Source organism: Bos indicus, chromosome 15 (assembly GCF_029378745.1).
Source record: "Bos indicus isolate NIAB-ARS_2022 breed Sahiwal x Tharparkar chromosome 15, NIAB-ARS_B.indTharparkar_mat_pri_1.0, whole genome shotgun sequence".
NCBI lineage: Eukaryota > Metazoa > Chordata > Mammalia > Artiodactyla > Bovidae > Bos > Bos indicus.
Genome location: NC_091774.1, coordinates 83,427,518 through 83,446,946, shown reverse-complemented (window position 1 = coordinate 83,446,946; position 19,429 = coordinate 83,427,518). Strand labels below are relative to the sequence as shown.

The 19,429-nt window shown below is 44.1% G+C and overlaps 1 protein-coding gene and 1 long non-coding RNA gene across 2 annotated transcripts in view; one reads left to right on the top strand and one right to left on the bottom strand.

Moving 5' to 3' along the window:
* The window catches only part of LOC109569296 (uncharacterized), a 68,101-nt gene that overhangs the window by 4,092 nt on the left and 44,580 nt on the right, over positions 1 to 19,429 (bottom strand). Inside the window, exon 4 of the long non-coding RNA XR_011560602.1 lies at positions 10,678 to 10,825. This is a non-coding gene — a long non-coding RNA (uncharacterized lncRNA). The remainder of the gene's footprint in view (positions 1 to 10,677; positions 10,826 to 19,429) is intronic.
* On the top strand, positions 15,036 to 15,965 carry OR10V1 (olfactory receptor family 10 subfamily V member 1). The gene has a single exon (XM_019974925.2). It carries the CDS (start codon positions 15,036 to 15,038, stop codon positions 15,963 to 15,965), a length of 930 nt encoding a protein of 309 aa, XP_019830484.2.

Here is a 19,429-nt window from a genome sequence, read left to right as displayed (position 1 = left end):
AAAACCACAAAAGATACATGCACCCCAATGCTCATCACAGCAGGGTTCCAACAGCTGGGACATGGAAGCAACCTCAATGTCTATCAACAGAGGAATGGATAAAGAAGATGTAGTACATATATACAGTGGAATATTACTCTGCCATGAAAAAGAATGAAATTGGGTCGTTTGTAGAGACATGGATGGACCTAGAGAGTATCATGCGGAGTGAAGTAAGTCAGAAAAATAAATATCACAGATTAATTCATATATGTGGAATCCAGAAGAATAGTATAGATGACCCTATTTGCAAAGCAGAAATAGAGACGTCGATGTAGAGAACAAGCGTATGGATACCAAAGAGGGGGATAGAGCTGGGAGACCGGGACCAGCACGCACACACGCTGTCGGTCCCGCGTATAAAGGAGACAACTCATGAGAACCTTCTGCAGAGCACACGGACCTCCGCTCAATGCCCTGTGGCGACCCGGATGGGAAGGAGGTCCGAGGGGAAGGGGTATATGCGCGTGGATGGGAAGGAGGTCCGAGGGGAAGGGGTATATGCGTGTGGATGGGAAGGGGTATATGCCGTGGATGGGAAGGAAGTCCGAGGGGAAGGGGTATATGCGTGTGGATGGGAAGGGGTGCACGTGAGGCTGGTTCACTTCTCTGCACAGCAGAACCTAACACAACGTGGCAACGCAGCCACACTGAAGAAAAATCCATTTTAATAGTTTTAATGTAAAATGAAGATTTAACCTTTTCAAGGTGTGAAATCATATCATCGAGGCCAACTATTTTATTTTCTCGTCTTAATGCATTATTTAGAACCTCTGCAAAGCCTTGAATAATCATTGTAACAGTGGGTGTCCTTTCTAGCACCTGATATTTTATGAACCTGGTTTGCTTGTCCACCATTTAAAATGATGCCTTCTGTGAGAGTTTAACAGTCTTTTAACATGAAGAGTCAGTGCACGATGGAGAATTAAGGTCTGCAACGGGGACCACCAAATGTTTTCTGTGAAGTCCTAGAGGACACATATTTGGGGCTTTAGGGGCCACACAGTCTCTGTCGCAATTGCTCGTCTTTGCTGTTGTAACACAAAAGCAGCCACAGGCAACAGAGAAATGAGTAAGTGTGGCTGTGTTCCAGTAAACGTGATTTACAAAACTAAGCAGCCTGCAGATGGGGCCTGTAGGCTGTAGTTTGCTGATACCTGCGCTACGAACTGTTAAGAATATTTACTTATTTATTACAACCTGGCTGCACTGAGCCTTGGCTGCGGCACGTGGGACCTTCATTGTACATCATGCAGGATCTTTTGTCGCAGTGCACGGGCTTGTTGCTCCACGCCATGTGGGATCTCGGCTCCCAGACCAGGAATCAAAGTGGTGTCTCCTGCCTTGCAAGGCAGAACTTAACCACTGGACTGCCAGGAAGGTCTCTGATTCCTGCTTTAGAGCAGGGGAGCACAGGTTTGAATTTGGGGGCCATTCCTTGATTGTGTGACCTTGGGTGAGTTCCTCAGTATCTTGGCCCTCAGTTTCTTTAACTGAAAATGAGGTTAATAGTATTGCCTCCTTCATCAAGCTGATTGTGAATATTAAGTGATACATGTGAAGGAGCCAGAGAAGCGCCCATGGTGGTTTAGTCGCTAAGTCCTGTCCGACTCTTTGTGACCCCATGGACTGTAGCCCACCAGGCTCCTCTGTCCATGGGATTCTCCAGGCAAGAATACTGGAGTGTGTTGCCATGCCCTCCTCCAGGGGATCTTCTTGACGGGGATCGAACCCAGGTCTCCTGAACTGCAGGTGGATTCTTTACTGACTGAGCCACCAAGGAAGCCCTTACATCACAGAACGCACTCACCAATACAAGCCCAAAGCAGAAGTGCTCTCTGTCTTGCTCACCAGTGTACTGCAAGCTCCTGGCACCGCATAAGTACTCGATAAATACTTACAGAATTACTGAAAATTACAATATATTCAAACAGTTTATTTCTATTTGTATTTTATTCAGAGCTTTTATAAAGAACCTCTGCTGAAATATATCAAATAATTTTTAGGCATCTTTGAACACAAATCCACTACTTCTAGTCAAGAAAATACTAGAACTTCTAGCCAGAGAAGTTAGGTAAGAAAAAGAAATAGAGGCTATCCAAGTCAGAAAAACAAAATTATCTCTGTGGATGGCATGATTTTATACGACATAGAAAACTCCAAAGACTCCACAAAAATACCCAGAGAATCCATAGGAAAACTCGGCAAAGTTGCAGAATACAATATACAAAAATAAGCTGCATTTCTATACCCTAACAAAAACTATCTGAAAAGGGAATTAAGAACATAATCCCATTTCTAATAGCAGCAAAAAGAATAAAATGCTTAAGAGTAAACCTAAAGGAGAAGGTAAAAGACACGTGCATGGAAAATCATCAGTTTGAACACTGATGAAAGAAGCTGAAGATGACGCAAATAAATGAAATGGCAACCCATGTGCATGGATTGAAAGAATTAATACTTTCAAAACGTCCATGATACTCGAAATTATCTACAGAGTCAGGCAATTCCTATCAAGATTCCGATGGCATTTTCCACAGAAGTAGAAAAATCTATCCTAGAATTCGAATGAAAGGAACCACAAAAGACTCCAGAGCAAAAGCAATGAGTAATAAGAACAAAACCAGAGGGAGCACACTTCCTGATTTTTAATTATATACAAAGCTACAGTAATTTAAATAGTATTGGTGTTGGCACAAAAACAGACACACTGACCAACTGAACAGGTAGAAAGCCTAGAAATAAACGCACACATACAGCCAACAACTTTCAACAGAGGCCCCAAGAACACACAGTGGAGAAAGGACAGTCTCCAACAAACAGTATGAGGAAAATTGTATATCTTACATTTTTCATGAAAAAATGAAACTGGGTCTTCATCTTACACCACACACAAAAATCAGCACAAAATCTGTTAAGAACATAGACATAAGACCTGAAACCATACAATTCCGGGACGAGAACACAGAGGGAGACTGCATGATACCGATCTTGGCGATGACTTTTTCCATGCTGACACCAAAAGCATGAACAAGAAAAGCAAAAATAAACTACTAGGACTACATCAAGCTAAAGTTTCTGCACAGCAAAGGAAACAGTCAAGAAACCGAAAAGCAACCTGAAGAGTGAGGAAAGATGTTTGCAAACCATAAATGCGATAATGGGATAACATCCAAAATATGTAAAGAATGCATACAACACAAAAGCAAAAACTCCACAAACAACCCAATTTTAAAACGGGCAAAACCCCAAATAAACATTTCTCCAAAGAAGACACACAAATGGCCAAAAAGTATATAAAAACATGTCCAATGCAACTATTCATCAAGAAAGTGCAAATAAAAACCACAGTGAGATATCAGCTGACTCCTGTTAGAATGACTATTACCCCAAAGTCAAAAGATAGCAAGTCTTGGCGAAGGTGTGGGGGAAAGGGAGGTCTTATACAGTTACGTGGTGCTGCCACTACGGAAAAGAGCACAGAGGCTCTGCGAACAATTAAAAATAGAACCACCATGTTGCAGCGGAATCAAGCAGTCCCACCCCTTGGGAGAAGCCAAAGGAAGTGAAATCAGCGTCTCAAAGAGACATCTGCATTCCCGTCTTCATGGCAGCATTATTTGGAGTATCTGAGACATGGAATCAAGCCAAATGTCTATTGAAGGATGAATGGACTAAAAAGTGTATAGAGATATATATATGCGTGTGTGTGTGTGTGTATGGAGAAGGCAATAGCACCCCACTCCAGTACTCTTGCCTGGAGAATCCCAGGGACGGGGGAGCCTGGTAGGCTGCAGTCCATGGGGTCGCACAGAGTCGGACACGGCTGAAGCGACTTAGCAGCAGCAGCAGTGTGTGTGTATACACATATATATGTACATATACATAAAAAATGCAATATTAATCAGCCTAATAAAGAATGATAATCTCCCATTTGAGACAACATAGATGAACCTGGAAGGGATTACGTTAAGTGAGATAAGCTAGACACAGAAAAACAAATGGTTTGTGTTTACACTTACATGTGGAATCTAAAACAGTCGTTGAACCCATGGAAACAAAGAGTAGAAGGCTGGCTACCAAGCGCTAGGGAGCGGAGAGGACGGGGTGGCCAGAGCGCACAAGCTGCATTATAAGATGAGAAAGTTCCAGAGCTCTGACGTACAACAAGGTGACTGAAGTTACCAAAACGCGCTGTATACTTGAAATTTCCTAAGCAAAGAGGTACTAAGTGTTCTTAACACACATACAAAAAACCATATGAAGTGAGGGATATATTAATTAGCTTGACCATGGTAATCATTTCCTAATGTATAAAAAATCACATTGTACACTTTCAGTTCAGTTCAGTTCAGTCGCTCAGTCGTGTCCAACTCTTTGTGAACCCATGAACCGCAGCACACCAGGCCTCCCTGTCCATCACCAACTCCCGGAGTTCACCCAGACTCAAGTCCATTGAGTGGGTGATGCCATCCAGCCATCTCATCCTCTGTCGTCCCCTTCTCCTCCTGCCCCCAATCCCTCCCAGCATCAGAGTCTTTTCCAATGAGTCAACTCTTCACGTGAGGTGGCCAAAGTACTGCAGTTTCAGCTTCAGCATCATTCCCTCCAAAGAAATCCCAGGGCTGATCTCCTTCAGAATGGACTGGTTGGATCTCCTTTGCAATTGTAACATCACCAATTATACCTCAACGAAGCTGAAAAGTACATATTCAGAATGAACATCTGTTTAGGAAGTAAGCTTGAATAAAATCTGTAGCTCTCAACATTCTCTGCAGTATACAAATTTTACAGTGTTTTCTCCATAAACCCCACAATAATCATTTTAGAGCTAATGAAGAGTTGCTTGCATGCATCCATTCTTAGTCACCCAGTCGTGTCCGACTCTCTGTGACCCCATGGACTGTATCCCTCCAGGCTCCTCTGTCCATGGGATTCTCCAGGCCAGAATACTGGAATGGGTTGCCATTCCCTTCTCCAGGGGATCTTCCTGATCCAGGGATCGAACCCACATCTCCTGCAGTGGCAGGCAGATTCTTTACCACTGAGCCACCAGGGAGGCAGCCAAGGCTCAGAAAGTGTAGTTAACTTACCCAAGGACACGTGGTCAGGGGCTTGGCCAGGGTCAGCATCCGAGCTCGGGCTTCCCAGGTGCACTAGTGATAAGGACCCTGCCTGCCGACGCTGGAAACACGAGAGACTCAGATTTGATCCCCGGGTCGGGAAGATCCCCTGGAGGAGTGCATGGAAACCCATGCAGTATTCTAGCCTGGGAAATCCCATGGACAGAAGAAGCTGGTGGGCTACATTCCATGGGGTCACAAAGAGTCAGAACAACCGAAACAGCTTAGCATGCAAGGTGCCTGAATCAGATTTAGTCTTTTAACCGTTCTTGCATATTGTCTCCAATCCCCAAGTAACAAAACAACCGAAAACAAAGAGCAGCAGTAACACTAATAACAATATATGCATAAAATTATCCCAAGAAAATGTTTGATGCATGTTAGTGCTTTTGAAATTGAAAACTTGAAAACTCCATTAATAATCTTGAAGGCCCTTTGAGATATGGGATCCAAGATGATAATCACTACATGACTTCTTAAAATCCCTTCTACAATAATTCTGTAATTTCATGAATGAAATTAAAAAAAATTTTTTTTAATGATCCTTCATTTCTCCAAGGGACACTGAAAGAAAACCATCTCTTCAGATGTTTTACAAGAAATTGAATGAAATGTTAGTTTCATCAAGGTCAACAAATAATATTGAGAGACTACTGTCAGGATTTGAATGGTTCAATGCATAACACCTGAGCAGATGGTGGGTGAAAAGTTCTGGTTTTGATATGCTAAATATAAGACCGTTGGTTGCTCAGTCATGTCCAACTCTTTTTGACCCCATGTACTGTAGCCTGCAGGCTCCTCTGTCCATGGAACTGTCCAGGCAAGATACTGGAGTGGGTTGCCATTCCCTTCTCCAGGGGATCTTCCTGACCCAGGGATCGAACCCAGGTCTCCCACATTGCAGGCGGATTCTTTACCAGCTGAGCCACCAGGAAGCACAATGTAAGATATTAGGATCAAATTAGAGGTGTTAGACATGTCAACCGCAAAAAGAGGCACCACGTGAGAGTTGGGAGTAAAGTTTTATTTGGGGGAAAATGAGGACTGCAGCCTGGGAGACAGCACCTCGGAGAGCCGAGAAACTGCTCCACAGAGGTAGTGGGAGAAAGTCAATAAATATGCTCTTGGTGTAGGGGGAGTTCAACCAAGTGCTTATTTTACAAAAGGTTTTCTGCTGGTCTTGAGGAGCTGACATCACCATGAAAGGATTTAGTGCTTTCCTAGATATGAGGAGAAGCAAGGACTAGGATCATAAAATCAGTTCCTGAAAACATGCAACTGTCTAGAGACCTGTTCCACCAGTCTCCCGGAGCAGAGGGCCTCACTCTCCACCCTGACCTCCCTTCACGGTGTGTGGAAGGTCAGCAGCCGCAGCAGCACAGGGCTCAGGCTCTGCAGACGCAGAAGGCAAGCTGGCAAAATCAATCTGTCATTGACAGATGGTGGATATACTCATCCCTAGTTCAGGGACAGAGTTGTTGTTGTTCAGTTGCTAGGTTGTGTGGACTCTTTGTGACCCCATGAACTGCTGCACTCCAGGCTTCCCTGTCCTTCACCATCTACCAGAGTTTGCTCAAACTCATGTCCATTGAGTCGGTGATGCCAGGTCATCCAACCAGCTCATCCTCTGTCGTCCCCTTCTCCTCCTGCCTTCAATCTTTCCCAGGAGCAGGGTCTTTTCAAATGTGTCAGCTCTTTGCATCAGGTGGCCAAAGTATTGGAGCTTCAGCTTCAGCATCAGTCCTTCCAGTCAATTAGTTCAGTTCAGTTCAGTCGCTCAGTCGTGTCCGATTCTTTGCGACCCCATGAATCACAGCACGCCAGGCCTCCCTGTCCATCACCAACTCCCAGAGTTCACTCAAACTCATGTCCATCGAGTTGGTGATGCCATCCAGCCATCTCATCCTCTGTCGTCCCCTTCTCCTCCTGCCCCCAATCCCTCCCAGTATCAGGGTCTTTCCAGTGAGTCAACTCTTCGCATGCGGTGGCCAAAGTACTGGAGTTTCAGCTTTAGCATCAGTCCTTCCAATGAACACCCAGGGCTGATCTCCTTCAGAATGGACTGGTTGGATCTCCTTGCAGTCCAAGGGACTCTCAAGAGTCTTCTCCAACACCGCAGTTCAAAAGCATCAATTCTTCAGTGCTCAGCTTTCTTCCCAGTCCAACTCTCACATCCATACATGACCACTGGAAAAACCATAGCCTTGACTAGACAGACCTTTGTTGGCAAAGTAATATCTCTGCTTTTCAATATACTATCTAGGTTGGTCATGACTTTCCTTCCAAGGAGTAAGAATATTCAGAGTTAATTTCCTTTAGGATGGCCTCCGTGCTGTCCAAGGGCTGGGAATGGCGCATTTCAGCGTTATCAACCTGTTGTTTGTATTTAAAGTCAAACAACTAAACTGGATTACTTATCCCCAAAAAATGTAAATAGAAAAGAGGAACCGAGACAAAGACCCAGCTTGAGTGGGAGTTAGGGAAAGTGGGAAAACCAGCAATATGGATTAAGAAATGAATCCTAAAGCAAAGCAGTCGATCCTAAAGGAAATCAGTCCTGAATATTTATTGGAAGGACTGATGCTGAAGCTGAAACTCCAATACTTTGGCCACCTGATGTGAAGAACTGACTCCTTGGAAAAGACCCTGATGCTGGGAAAGATTGAAGGCAGGAGAAGGGGATGACAGGCGATGAGATGGTTGGATAGCATCACTGACTCAATGGACACGAGTTTGAGTAAAGTCCGGAAGTTGGTAATGGACAGGGAGGCCTGGTGTGTTGCAGTCCGTGGGGTCACAGAGAGTCGGACATGACTGAGCCACGGAACTGAACTGAACTGAGACTAAGAAGAAATATCAAAGATGCGAGAGGAAAGTCAGGAGGAATGAATTTCCCAGGAACAAAGAGAGAAGGGGAGGGCTTCCCCGGTGGCTCAGTGGTAAAGAATCCACCTGCCAGTGCAGGAGACCAGGGTTCAGTGCCTGATCTAGGAAGATCCCACACACCGCAGAGCAGCTAAGCTCGTGCACAACTGTTGAGCCTGTGTCCTAGAGCCTGGGAGCCACGACTACTGAGACCACATGTCACAGCTACCGACCCCAGAACCCTGGAGCCCGTGCTCTGCAACAGGAGAGTAGCCCCTGCTGCTGCAGCCAGAGAAAAGCCCGCACAGCAGCGAAGACCCAGCACAGTCAAGGTAATAAATAAAATCATAAAACAGAGAGAGAATGGGATGTTGCAGAATATGGAAAAGAGCCATGAATAATGCTCCATGTGGACATTTCCTTTTTTGAATATGATTTCAAGGTAAATCAGTGAAAATAATCATTTTTCTTTTCCCCAACTGACCTCATCGTTGAATTCATCAAGTGACTGAAAAAATAATCCTTAGGGAAGATGTACCAATGGAATATTCCTGATGCAATTTTAAATATTAGGAACACTGAATTTAATCTTGTAGCTTTATGCTTCCCAGGCAGACCTTCCCAAGTCATCTCTGGGGACCAAGAGTGTCCCTTCAGTCAGCTTTGTTATTATGAATGTCATTATTTGATGATAATTTTGAGTCTAAACATCACGGGAACTTCAGAGGTTAGTTCCAGGCTTCAAAGATATGATAAGTAAAGCCAGGTTTGCCTTATACAGAAAGAAGAGGCAGGATGAAACGTTCTCTCAGTCCCAGAGTTGAATCAGATCTAGTTTGAGAAGTGCTTTAACATAGCGATATGCTTGAATCCATAAGTGATCAGCAAACCAGCCTGGGGATCCTTTGAAGACAGAACGCTGGCATCCTCAGCGTTTAGCAAAGAATCCACGTAAATCTGCAATGACTTGTAATCCACATGACTACATTAAAAGGTAAGAATCTTCTTCTAGACTCCAGTTTTAGAAGCTTGGGGAAAACTCTAACTTGTAACCAGGACAAGCCTCGTGGTGGACATTGTCCAGGAACAGAAGCTAAGTATGGAAATTTTCCCAGAAACAAAGTTCAGTTTTGACTCAGAACCAGTGTTCTATACTAGACAGTTGAAGGGGAGTTCCAGAACACATGCAGTGAAATCCATGCTTTTCAGAATGGCGAATGGCAAGAAGGAGGCTCTGTCCAATATGGTCAAGGGATCGTGATCCAGATCAGACTGCTGTTTCAGTCGCTCAGTCATGTCTGAATCCTTTCTGAGCCCGTGGACTGTAGCCCACCAGGCTCCCCTGTCCATGGAATTTCCCAGGCAAGAATACTGGAATGGGTGGCCATTTCCTTCTCCAGGGGATCTTCCCGACCCAGGGATCAAATCTGTGTCTTCTGCATTGGCAGGTGGATTCTTTACCACTAAGCCACCAGGGAAGCCCCTAGATTAGATTGAGTCCAACACTAGCCTAACCTTGAAATACAGAGATGTCGGTCCTTTCAAGGATTTCTCTGGTTTAAAAAAATCCATCATCACAAACACCAAACTTATAGAGGTCAAAGAATTAGAAAATGTCTGCTTCTGTTATAAGAGGAATAGCTAGAAGGTTCCTTCTCATTAAGAATCCCCCATATGTGTATACCTATGGCTGATTCATGTTGAGGTTTGACAGAAAACAACAAAATTCTATAAAGCAATTATCCTCCAGTTAAAAAATAAATTTTTTAAAAAAAGAAAAGAATCCCCCATATACATTAAAAAAATAATTCTAATTACATGAACTTTTCAAAAAGCATTATTGGATAGAAAGAGATGTGCCTGAGTTTTCCTCACACACTGGCCTTTTACGACACCCTGGTGGCTCAGACGGCAAAGTGTCTGTCTACAATGCGGGAGACCCGGGTTTGACTCCTGGGTCAGGAAGATCCCCTGGAGAAAGAAATGGCAATCCACTCCAGTACTATTGCCTGGAAAATCCAATGGACAGAGGAGCTTGGTAGGCTGCAGTCCATGGGGTCTCAAAGAGTTGGACACGACTGAGCGGCTTCACTAGCTGAACTTGACTTATATTCTTTTTATTACTGTATCTCTCATTCGATTTTGAGCTCTCTGAGTGTAGACACACTGAATAATTCTCCACCCTCTTCCCTCTTCTCCGAGAAACTAGAGCTATGCCTGACATAGTGGAGGGTCTTAATAAATGTTTTTACTATTTACTAAAATAGATAACGAATGAAAACATCCAGCACAGGGAACTCCGCTTGGTCCCTGTGAAGACCTGAATGGGAAGGAAGTCCAGAAAAGAGGATGTGTGTGTGTGCATGGCCGAATCCCTTTGCTGTACAGCAGAAACTAACACTGGAAAGCAACTATTTCCAATAAAATTAATTTTTTAAAAATTTATGAATATGAATATTGATTTAGTGAGTAGTTGGTGAGAGAGGGTGAAAAGAAAGAGCAAAAAGAAAAAAGGGAGATTATAAATTAGGGTTCCGAGCACTGACTTTGTAAGGATCTGAGAAAGGTTTGTGGCACTCACTCCAAGGAGAAAAAGTTTGTTGATGAAGGACAATTCGGACAAAGGGACTTGACTTTCTGGGACACCTACCAGTCGGCCTTACGCACAGCGTGCTGCTCTGTGTACTTTATTTTCGTGACGGAAGCTGAGATTTGCTTCAGCCTGAACGAGGAATTGTTCCTTTCCCATTTGCTAGCTGGGCAAGTTGGTTAAAGCCTTTAAGCCTGAATGTCTTCATCTGAAAAAAATACAGACAATAAAGGACTGAAGGGCCACTTAAGGGAGACGATGTACAATGATTAGCGTGGTATACAGGACCCAGTAAATATTATCTAGCATTATGCAATAGAAGAACAATACCTTTTGTTGAATGCTGTTGGTCTGAACAGTTCATTTGATTTACTCAAGAGTGTGCTTGTGAAAGTATTACGTTGAAAACTATTCTGTGAGATTGCCTATATGCCACCATTATCAACTTTCAGAAGCGAATTCCATATGACTCAAGGTATTAACAGAAAAGGGACATAATTTTGACTCATCTTTCCAGATGCTGCTGCCAGAAAATACTCTTGGAGTCTCTTTTAGAAAGTAAATAGTGTCTTCAGACACATAATTTTCTCAGATTTGCAGACATATTTAAAATTTGCAGTCCATGGGGTTGCAAAGAGTCGGACATGACTTCGTGACTGAACAACATAAAATATATATTTCATTTTATGAATTAATTTTATGAATGCCATTTATGCATCCATAAATTCATATATAAAACTCATTTATAATGACATATAAACAGCGTTATTCAAGAATAACACTTATTCAAGAATAAGGACAAATATATTTTTGTTTGGGTACGTCTGATGTGGAAATCCTCCAGCTGGTACGAGTCTCTCCAGGAGGCACAGAAACCTCTGCCCCAAGCAGGCTTTCAGCCTCTGAGTGAGAGAACATCATTCCCCCTTCCCTGTTTACCCCACAGTCAGAACTCTCAAATCAAGATTTTACTTTTTTCTTCAGGTGAGCCCAAATTTGTGCTAACAGGTGAAACATTAAGGTCAATCAGGCCATGCAGGTAAACCACGGTCCAGGTTAAAATCATGCCTCTCTAGTCCAGGAACACTGTAATCCAACATTTTTGGTCTCAGATCTTAGGTGCTCTTTTCCCAATAGACCATCTAGAGTTCTACCTATGGCTGAACTATAATCAAATAACAAAGCCACTTGGAAGTGCTGGAAGTGTTAGTCGCTCGGTGGGATCTGACTCTTCACAACCCCATGGGCTGCAGCCCTCCAGACTCCTCTGTCCATTGAAATCTCCAGGCAAGAATAGTGGAGTGGGTTGCCATTGCCTACTCCAGGGGATCTTCCCGACCCAGGGACCAAACCCAAGCCTCCTGCATTGCAGGCTGATGCTTGACCCCCCAAGCCACCACTTCAGAGACATGAAGCACAGGGGAAGGCAGTGTAGTACAGACGAAGATTAAGCACAGAAGTCTATGAACAGACTGGCAAGTGCTAGCTTTCCTACTGCTAACTTACGCGACTTCAAAGCACTTTTTAACCTTTTAATCCTATATGTCTTCATCTGTAGATTGGGGAGATAATAGTACACGCTTACTAAAGTGGTTTAATGCAGGTGTCCCCAAGCTCTGGGACCTGATGTCTGATGATGTGAAGTGGAGATGATGTAATAATAATAGAAATAAAGCGCACAATACATGTAATGTGCTTAAATCATCCCAAAACCATCTCCCCCAATGCCGGCCCATGGAAAAACTGTCTTCCAAGACACAGGTCCCTGGTGCCAGAAAGGTTGGGGGCCACTGGGATGGATGAAGTAAGCCAGCCCAAGCACGTGCTCAACACTCTCACTTTGTCTAGGACTTACCTTGTAATAAATGATCATTTATCAGAAGACAGAGCCCTTGTCCTCCAGGAACCTCGAATACAATTTGGAACAGAACATACAGATACAGTAAAGACTGTATATTAACCCTAAAATCATAACACTATGAGTGACAAAGAATTTTGGAGAAAGGAGAGAGATTTAAACTGGAGTGTTCCAGAAAGGCTTCGCAAAAGAAGAACATAACCTAGAATTTTAAAAGTGGGCAGAATCTGCATTAGGCAAAAGGGAGAAGTTTTCTTGCTAGAAAGAGAACAGAATCACATGAAGCGGAAAGATGAAAGATAGATAAGAGGCCGATGAGTACCACATGGTGCGGAGCAGGGATGACCGAGGGCCGTCCTCAGTGGGGTTAGCCGGGAAAGCCAGACCCAGGAGAGACTGAATAACCAGCAGAGGGGTGTGAAAGCTGTCGTTTAACAAACAGGAAGGCATTAAAAACTCTTAAGCAGGTGAATTATATGATCATGGAGAGCAAGATGAACTATAGAGAGAAAAGAAGAGAAATGGAAGATTACAAGGAAGGCCAATGGAAGATAACAGCGGATAGAACTGATGGGGCAGCGGGAAGGGACCAAGCAAAGGATAAGCGAAATCTTTTAACTGCTTAAGTGTTTGTTTCTTTTCGGCTGCCCTGGGCCTTCCCTGCTGCTCGCAGGCTTTCTCCGGTTGCTGTGAGCTGGGCTGCTCTTCGTTGCGGCGGCTTCTCTGCTGCAGCACACGAGCTCAGGGGGACGCAGGACCAGTTGTGGCCTGCAGCATGCGCAGTCTTCCCAGACCAGAGATCAAACCCACGTTCTCTGCATCGGCAGGTGTATTCTTAACCACTGGACGACCAGGGAAGTCCTTAATTTCTATTTTAGAGTTGATTAACAGTGTTGTGTTAGTTTCAGGTACAGCAAAAATGACTCAGTTATACATATCCATCTATTCCTTTTCAAATTCTTTTCCCATGTAGGTTGTTACAGAGCAGGGTTCCCTGTGCGATAGAGCAGGTACTTGCTGGCTATCGGTTTTAAATATAGCAGGGTGTACGTGTCAGTCCTGGGCTTCCCTGGTAGCTCAGCTGGTAAAGAATCTGCCTGCAATGCAGGAGACCCCAGTTCAATTCCTGGGTCCAGAGATCCCCTGGAGAAGGGATAGGCTACCCACTCCAGTATTCTTGGGCTTCCCTAGTGGCTCAGACTGTAAAGAAATCACCTGCAATGTGGGAGACCTGGTTCTATCCCAGGGTCAGGAAGATCCCCTGGAGGAGGGTATGGCAACCCACTCCAGTGTCCTTGCCTGGAGAATCTCATGGACAGAGGAGCATGGCGGACTGCAGTCCATGGGGTCACAAAGAGTCAGACACGACTGAGTGACTGAGCACAGCACATGTCAATCCCAAAGTTCCAGTCTACCCCTCCACCCCCTGGTGTGTTCTCTGTGAGTCTGTTTCTGTTTTGTAAATAAGCTCATTTGCATCATTTTTTAAGATTCTGCACATAAGTTATATCATATGATATTAGTCTTTAGAGATGAGAAATTCTGAAGGACAGTATCAGTGTTTAGGGACAAATAAATACTGATATTATTGGATAAAGGAGAGGAAGCAAAACAAATCATTAAAGTCTCCAGGTTTTAAACTAAATTACAGAGTTTGTTTTTTTAATTTTTTCTGGCGTATAGTTGCTGTACAGTGTTGTGTTAGCTTCGACCGTACGGAAGAGTACAGCAGCTATTCATATACATATATTGCCTCTTTTCTGGGTTTCCTTTCCATTCAGGCCCCACAGAGCATTAAGCAGAGTTCCCTGTGCTATGCTGGGTTCTCATTAGGTACCTGTTTTATGCACAGTATCGATCGTATATGCCTGTAACCTATGGAGCTTCTGATACAGCATCACAATGCCTGGTTTTCTTTAAACTTTGTCACGTATCTACTTATATGTTCCTAAAACTTTTTATTTCAAGTTTCCCATGATGAACTGATACCCAACTTTATCTGTTTTGTAAATTCGAACTTTAAATTGACTTTATCCATTCGTTTGTTCAGAAATACTTCTTGAGAAATATTCTCTGCCAGGTACTGTGCTGGAGACGGGAGTTAAAGTAAAGGTCGTCAGAACCCCCAGCACCCAGGAGTTTTCAGTCTTCAGGGCAGGAAGGAAAAGGGAGAAAGCTGAGAGAGGGCCAAACCATAAATTGTAATGTCACATGCTCCGCTGTAAAAGGAAAGCTGCCGAAGTACCTCTGTGCATGGAGAAGTTGGGAAAGCATCATGTTAAAAGAGACATCTAGAATGGGGGGAAGACATGGTCAGGGACTTTGGCGGGGACCTACTGACCAGCACAAGGAGCTCCGCGCAGTGATATGTGGACGCCTGGCGGGGAGGGGCGTTTGGGGGAGAACGGATACACGTTTATGTGTGTTGAGTCCCTTCACTGTTCACCTGAACTATCGGAATACTGTTAATCAGCTATACCCCAACAGAAAGCAAAAAGCTTAAAAGAGATCCCTAGAGACTCCTGTCATCTTCCCTTTTCGTAGGTCCAATGTGGTACCCATGGAAGAAATAAATAAAACCGCAAAGGTGCAATTCTTCTTTCGTCCATTCTCAGCCGACCCTAAGGTGCAGGCGCTGATTTTTGTGGCCTTCCTGGCGATGTACCTGACCAGCCTGGGTGGAAATGCCCTCATAGCCCTTATTGTTCAGATCAATCATTCCCTCCACACCCCCATGTACTTTTTCCTGGCTAACCTGGCAGCTCTGGAAATCCTCTATACATCTTGCATCGCCCCCCTGGCCTTGGCAAACCTTCTTTCAATGGGCAGAACCCCCATTTCTATCACTGGATGTGGTACCCAGATGTTTTTCTTCGTCTTCCTGGGAGGGGCTGCTTGCGTCCTGCTCGCGGTCATGGCTTACGACCGGTTGATGGCGACCCGTTACCCTTTAGGGTACACCCTCCTCATGAGCTGGCCCTTGTGTGTGGGGCTGATGGTGGGGTCCCTGAAACTAGGGTTCGTGCTGTCACTACCGCTGACAGTTTTAATCTTCCGCCTCCTGTTCTGCAACAATAGTGAAATCTACCACTTCTTCGGCGACATGCCTGCTGTCATGCGCCTGGCTTGCGCGGACACGCACGTTCACCAGACCGCTCTGTACGCCATCAGCTTCACCGTCCTAAGCATTCCCCTCTCGATGATCTTCGTCTCCTACGTCTTCATCGTGGTGACCGTCTTACGGATCCGGTCCACGGAAGGGCGCCGCCGGGCCTGCTCCACGTGCTCCGCTCACCTCTCGGTGGTCCTCCTGCAGTGCGGCTGCACCAGCTTCATATATTTGTCCCCCAGGTCCAGCTACTCTCCTGAGACGGGCCGGGTGGTGTCAGTGGTCTACACCTTCATCACTCCCATCTTAAACCCCTTGATCTATAGTATGAGGAACAAAGAATTGAAAAATGCCCTCAGGAGGGCATTACGCAGGCTCTAGGTCGGGTGGTTCTGTGACTTATTTAAATCAGGACACTTCTGAGAATGAAATGGGACGCTGTTAATAATTACGCCCGGATGGTCTGCAGGAGCCAAGAGTGTACTCAACAGAGACATGGTATTCTAGGAGCACTAGAGGCTGTGGATGCTACCAACTGAAATACAGCTTTATCACACAGGGCAGCACAGTGTCCTGGGCGTGGATGGAGGAGTAGCAACATTTATTTATTGGACATCCACTGGGTATGAGGTACTTTATGTGGGTTCTCTCACTTAGCCCATCATAAGTATCATTGTCTTCTTTACTTTAGAAGAGAAAACTAAAGTGGCTACCAGAATATATACCAGGATGAGAACACAAGTATTCAGAAATCTAGACTAAGCTGTCTTCACACAGTCATGCTCTCCTTGTTCTACTCTTGCTCTGCCAGTAGGAGTATGTGTTACCTTGTACAAGTCTCTCTAAGCCTCTAGACTTCAGTTTCCTTATATCTGAGAAGACAAAGCTGAACTAGAAGATTGCACCTGTTCCTTCAAAGGTCATCAGTTCAGTTCAGTTCCGTTGCTCAGTCGTGTCTGACTCTTTGTGACCTCATTAACCACAGCACGCCAGGCCTCCCTGTCCATCACCAACTCCCAGAGTTTACCCAAACTCATGTCCATTGAGTCGGTGATGCCATCCAGCCATCTCATCCTCTGTTGTCCCCTTCTCTTCCTGCCCACAACCCTTCCCAACATTAGGGTTTTTTCCAATGAGTCAACTCTTCACATGAGGTGGCCAAAGTATTGGAGTTTCAGCTACAATATCAGTCCTTCCAATGAATACCCAGGACTGATCTCCTTTAGAATGGACTGGTTGGATCTCCTTGCAGTCCAAGGGACTCTCAAGAGTCTTCTCCAACACCACAGTTCAAAAGCATCAATTCTTCAGCACTCAGCCTTCTTCACAGTCCAACTCTCATATCCATACATGACCACAGGAAAAACCATAGCCTTGACTAGACGAACCTTTGTTGGCAAAGTAATGTCTCTGCTTTTGAATATGCTATCTAGGTTGGTCATAACTTTCCTTCCAAGGAGTAAGCGTCTTTTAATTTCATGGCTGCAGTCACCATCTGTAGTGATTTTGGAGCCCAGAAAAATAAAGTCTGACACTGTTTCCACTGTTTCCCCATCTATTTCCCATGAAGTGGTGGGACCGGATGCCATGATCTTCGTTTTCTGAATGTTGAGTTTTAAGCCAACTTTTTCACTCTTCTCCTTCACTTTCATCAAGAGGCTTTTTAGTTCTTCTTCACTTTCTGCCATAAGGGTGGTGTCATCTGCGTATCTGAGGTTATTGATATTTCCCTCGACAATCTTGATTCCAGCCTGTGCTTCCTCCAGCCCAGCGTTTCCCATGATGTACTCTGCATATAAGTTAAATAAGCAGGGTGACAATATACAGCCTTGACATACTCCTTTTCCTATTTGGAACCAGTCTGTTTTTCCATGTCCAGTTCTAACTGTTGCTTCCTGACCTGTATACAGGTTTCTCAAGAGGCAGGTCAGGTGGTCTGTTTTTCCCATCTCTTCCAGAATTTTCCACAGTTTATTGTGATCCACATGGTTAAAGGCTTTGGCATAGTCAATAAAGCAGAAATAGATGTTTTTCTAGAACTTTCTTGCTTTTTTGATGATCCAGCAGATGTTGGCAATTTGATCTCTGGTTCCTCTGCCTTTTCTAAAACCAGCTTGAACATCAGGAAGTTCACAGTTCACATATTGCTGAAGCCTGGCTTGGAGAATTTCGAGCATTACTTTACTAGCATGCGAGATGAGTGCAATTGTGCGGTAGTTTGAGGATTCTTTGGCATTGCCTTTCTTTGGGATTAGAATGAAAACTGACCTTTTCCAGTCCTGTGGCCACTGCTGAGTTTTCCACATTTTCTGGCATATTGAGTGCAGCACTTACACAGCATCATCTTTCAGGATTTGGAATAGCTCAACTGGAATTCCATCACCTCCACTAGCTTTGTTCTTAATAATGCTTTCTAAGGCCCACTTGAGTTCACATTCCAGGATGTCTGGCTCTAGGTGAGTGATCACACCATCGTGATTATCTTGGTCAAGAAGCTCTTTTTTGTACAGTTCTTTTGTGTATTCTTGCCACCTCTTCTTAATATCTTCTGCTTCTGTTAGGTCCATACCATTTTTGTCCTTTATCAAGTCCATCTTTGCATGAAATGTTCCCTTGGTATCTCTAATTTTCTTGAAGAGATCTCTAGTCTTTCCCATTCTGTTGTTTTCCTCTATTTCTTTGCATTGATCACTGAGGAAGGCTTTTTTATCTCTGTGCTATTCTTTGGAACTCTGCATTCAGATGCTTATATCTTTCCTTTTCTCCTTTGCTTTTTGCTTCTCTTCTTTTCACAGCTATTTGTAAGGCTTCCTCAGACAGCCATTTTGCTTTTTTGCATTTCTTTTCCATGGGGATGGTCTTAATCCCTGTCTCCTGTACAATGTCACGAACCTCCACCCATAGTTCATCAGGCACTCTGTCTATCAGATCTAGTCCCTTAAATCTATTTTTCACTTCCACTGTATAATCATAAGGGATTTGATTTAGGTCATACCTGAATGGTCTAGTGGTTTTCCTTACTTACTTCAATTTCAGTCTGAATTTGGCAATAAGGAGTTCATGGTCTGAGCCACAGTCAGCTCCTGGTCTTGTTTTTGTTGACTGTATAGAGCTTCTCCATCTTTGGCTGCAAAGAATATAATCAATCTGATTTTGGTGTTGACCATCTAGTGATGTCCATGTGTAGAGTCTTCTCTTGTGTTGTTGGAAGAGGGTGTTTGCTATGACCAGGGTGTTCTCTTGGCAAAACTCTATTAGCCTTTGCCCTGCTTCATTCTGTACTCCAAGGCCAGACTTGCCTGTTACTTCAGGTGTTTCTTGACTTCCTACTTTTGCGTTCCAGTCCAATATAATGAAAAGGACATCTGTTTTGGGGTGTTAGTTCTAAAAGGTCTTGTAGGTCTTCATAGAACCATTCAACTTCAGCCTCTTCAGCATTACTGGTTGGGACATAGACTTGGATTACTGTGATATTGAATGGTTTGCCTTGGAAATGAACAGAGATCATTCTGTCGTTTTTGAGATTGCATCCAAGTACTGCATTTTGGACTCTTTTGTTGACTATGATGGCTACTCCATTTCTTCTGAGGGATTCCTGCCCACAGTAGTAGATATAATGGTCATCTGAGTTAAATTCACCCATTCCGGTCCATTTCAGTTCGCTGATTCCTAGAATGTCGACATTGACTCTTGCCATCTCCTGTTTGACCACTTCCAATTTGCCCTGATTCATGGACCTGACATTCCAGGTTCCTATGCAATATTGCTCTTTACAGCATCGGACCTTGCTTCTATCACCAGTCACATCTACAGCTGGGTATTTTTTTTGTTTTGGCTCCATCCCT

Bases quoted from the DNA above. Each gene is read 5' to 3' on its own strand.
- OR10V1 (XM_019974925.2), top strand. From the start codon at position 15,036: ATGGAAGAAATAAATAAAACCGCAAAGGTGCAATTCTTCTTTCGTCCA.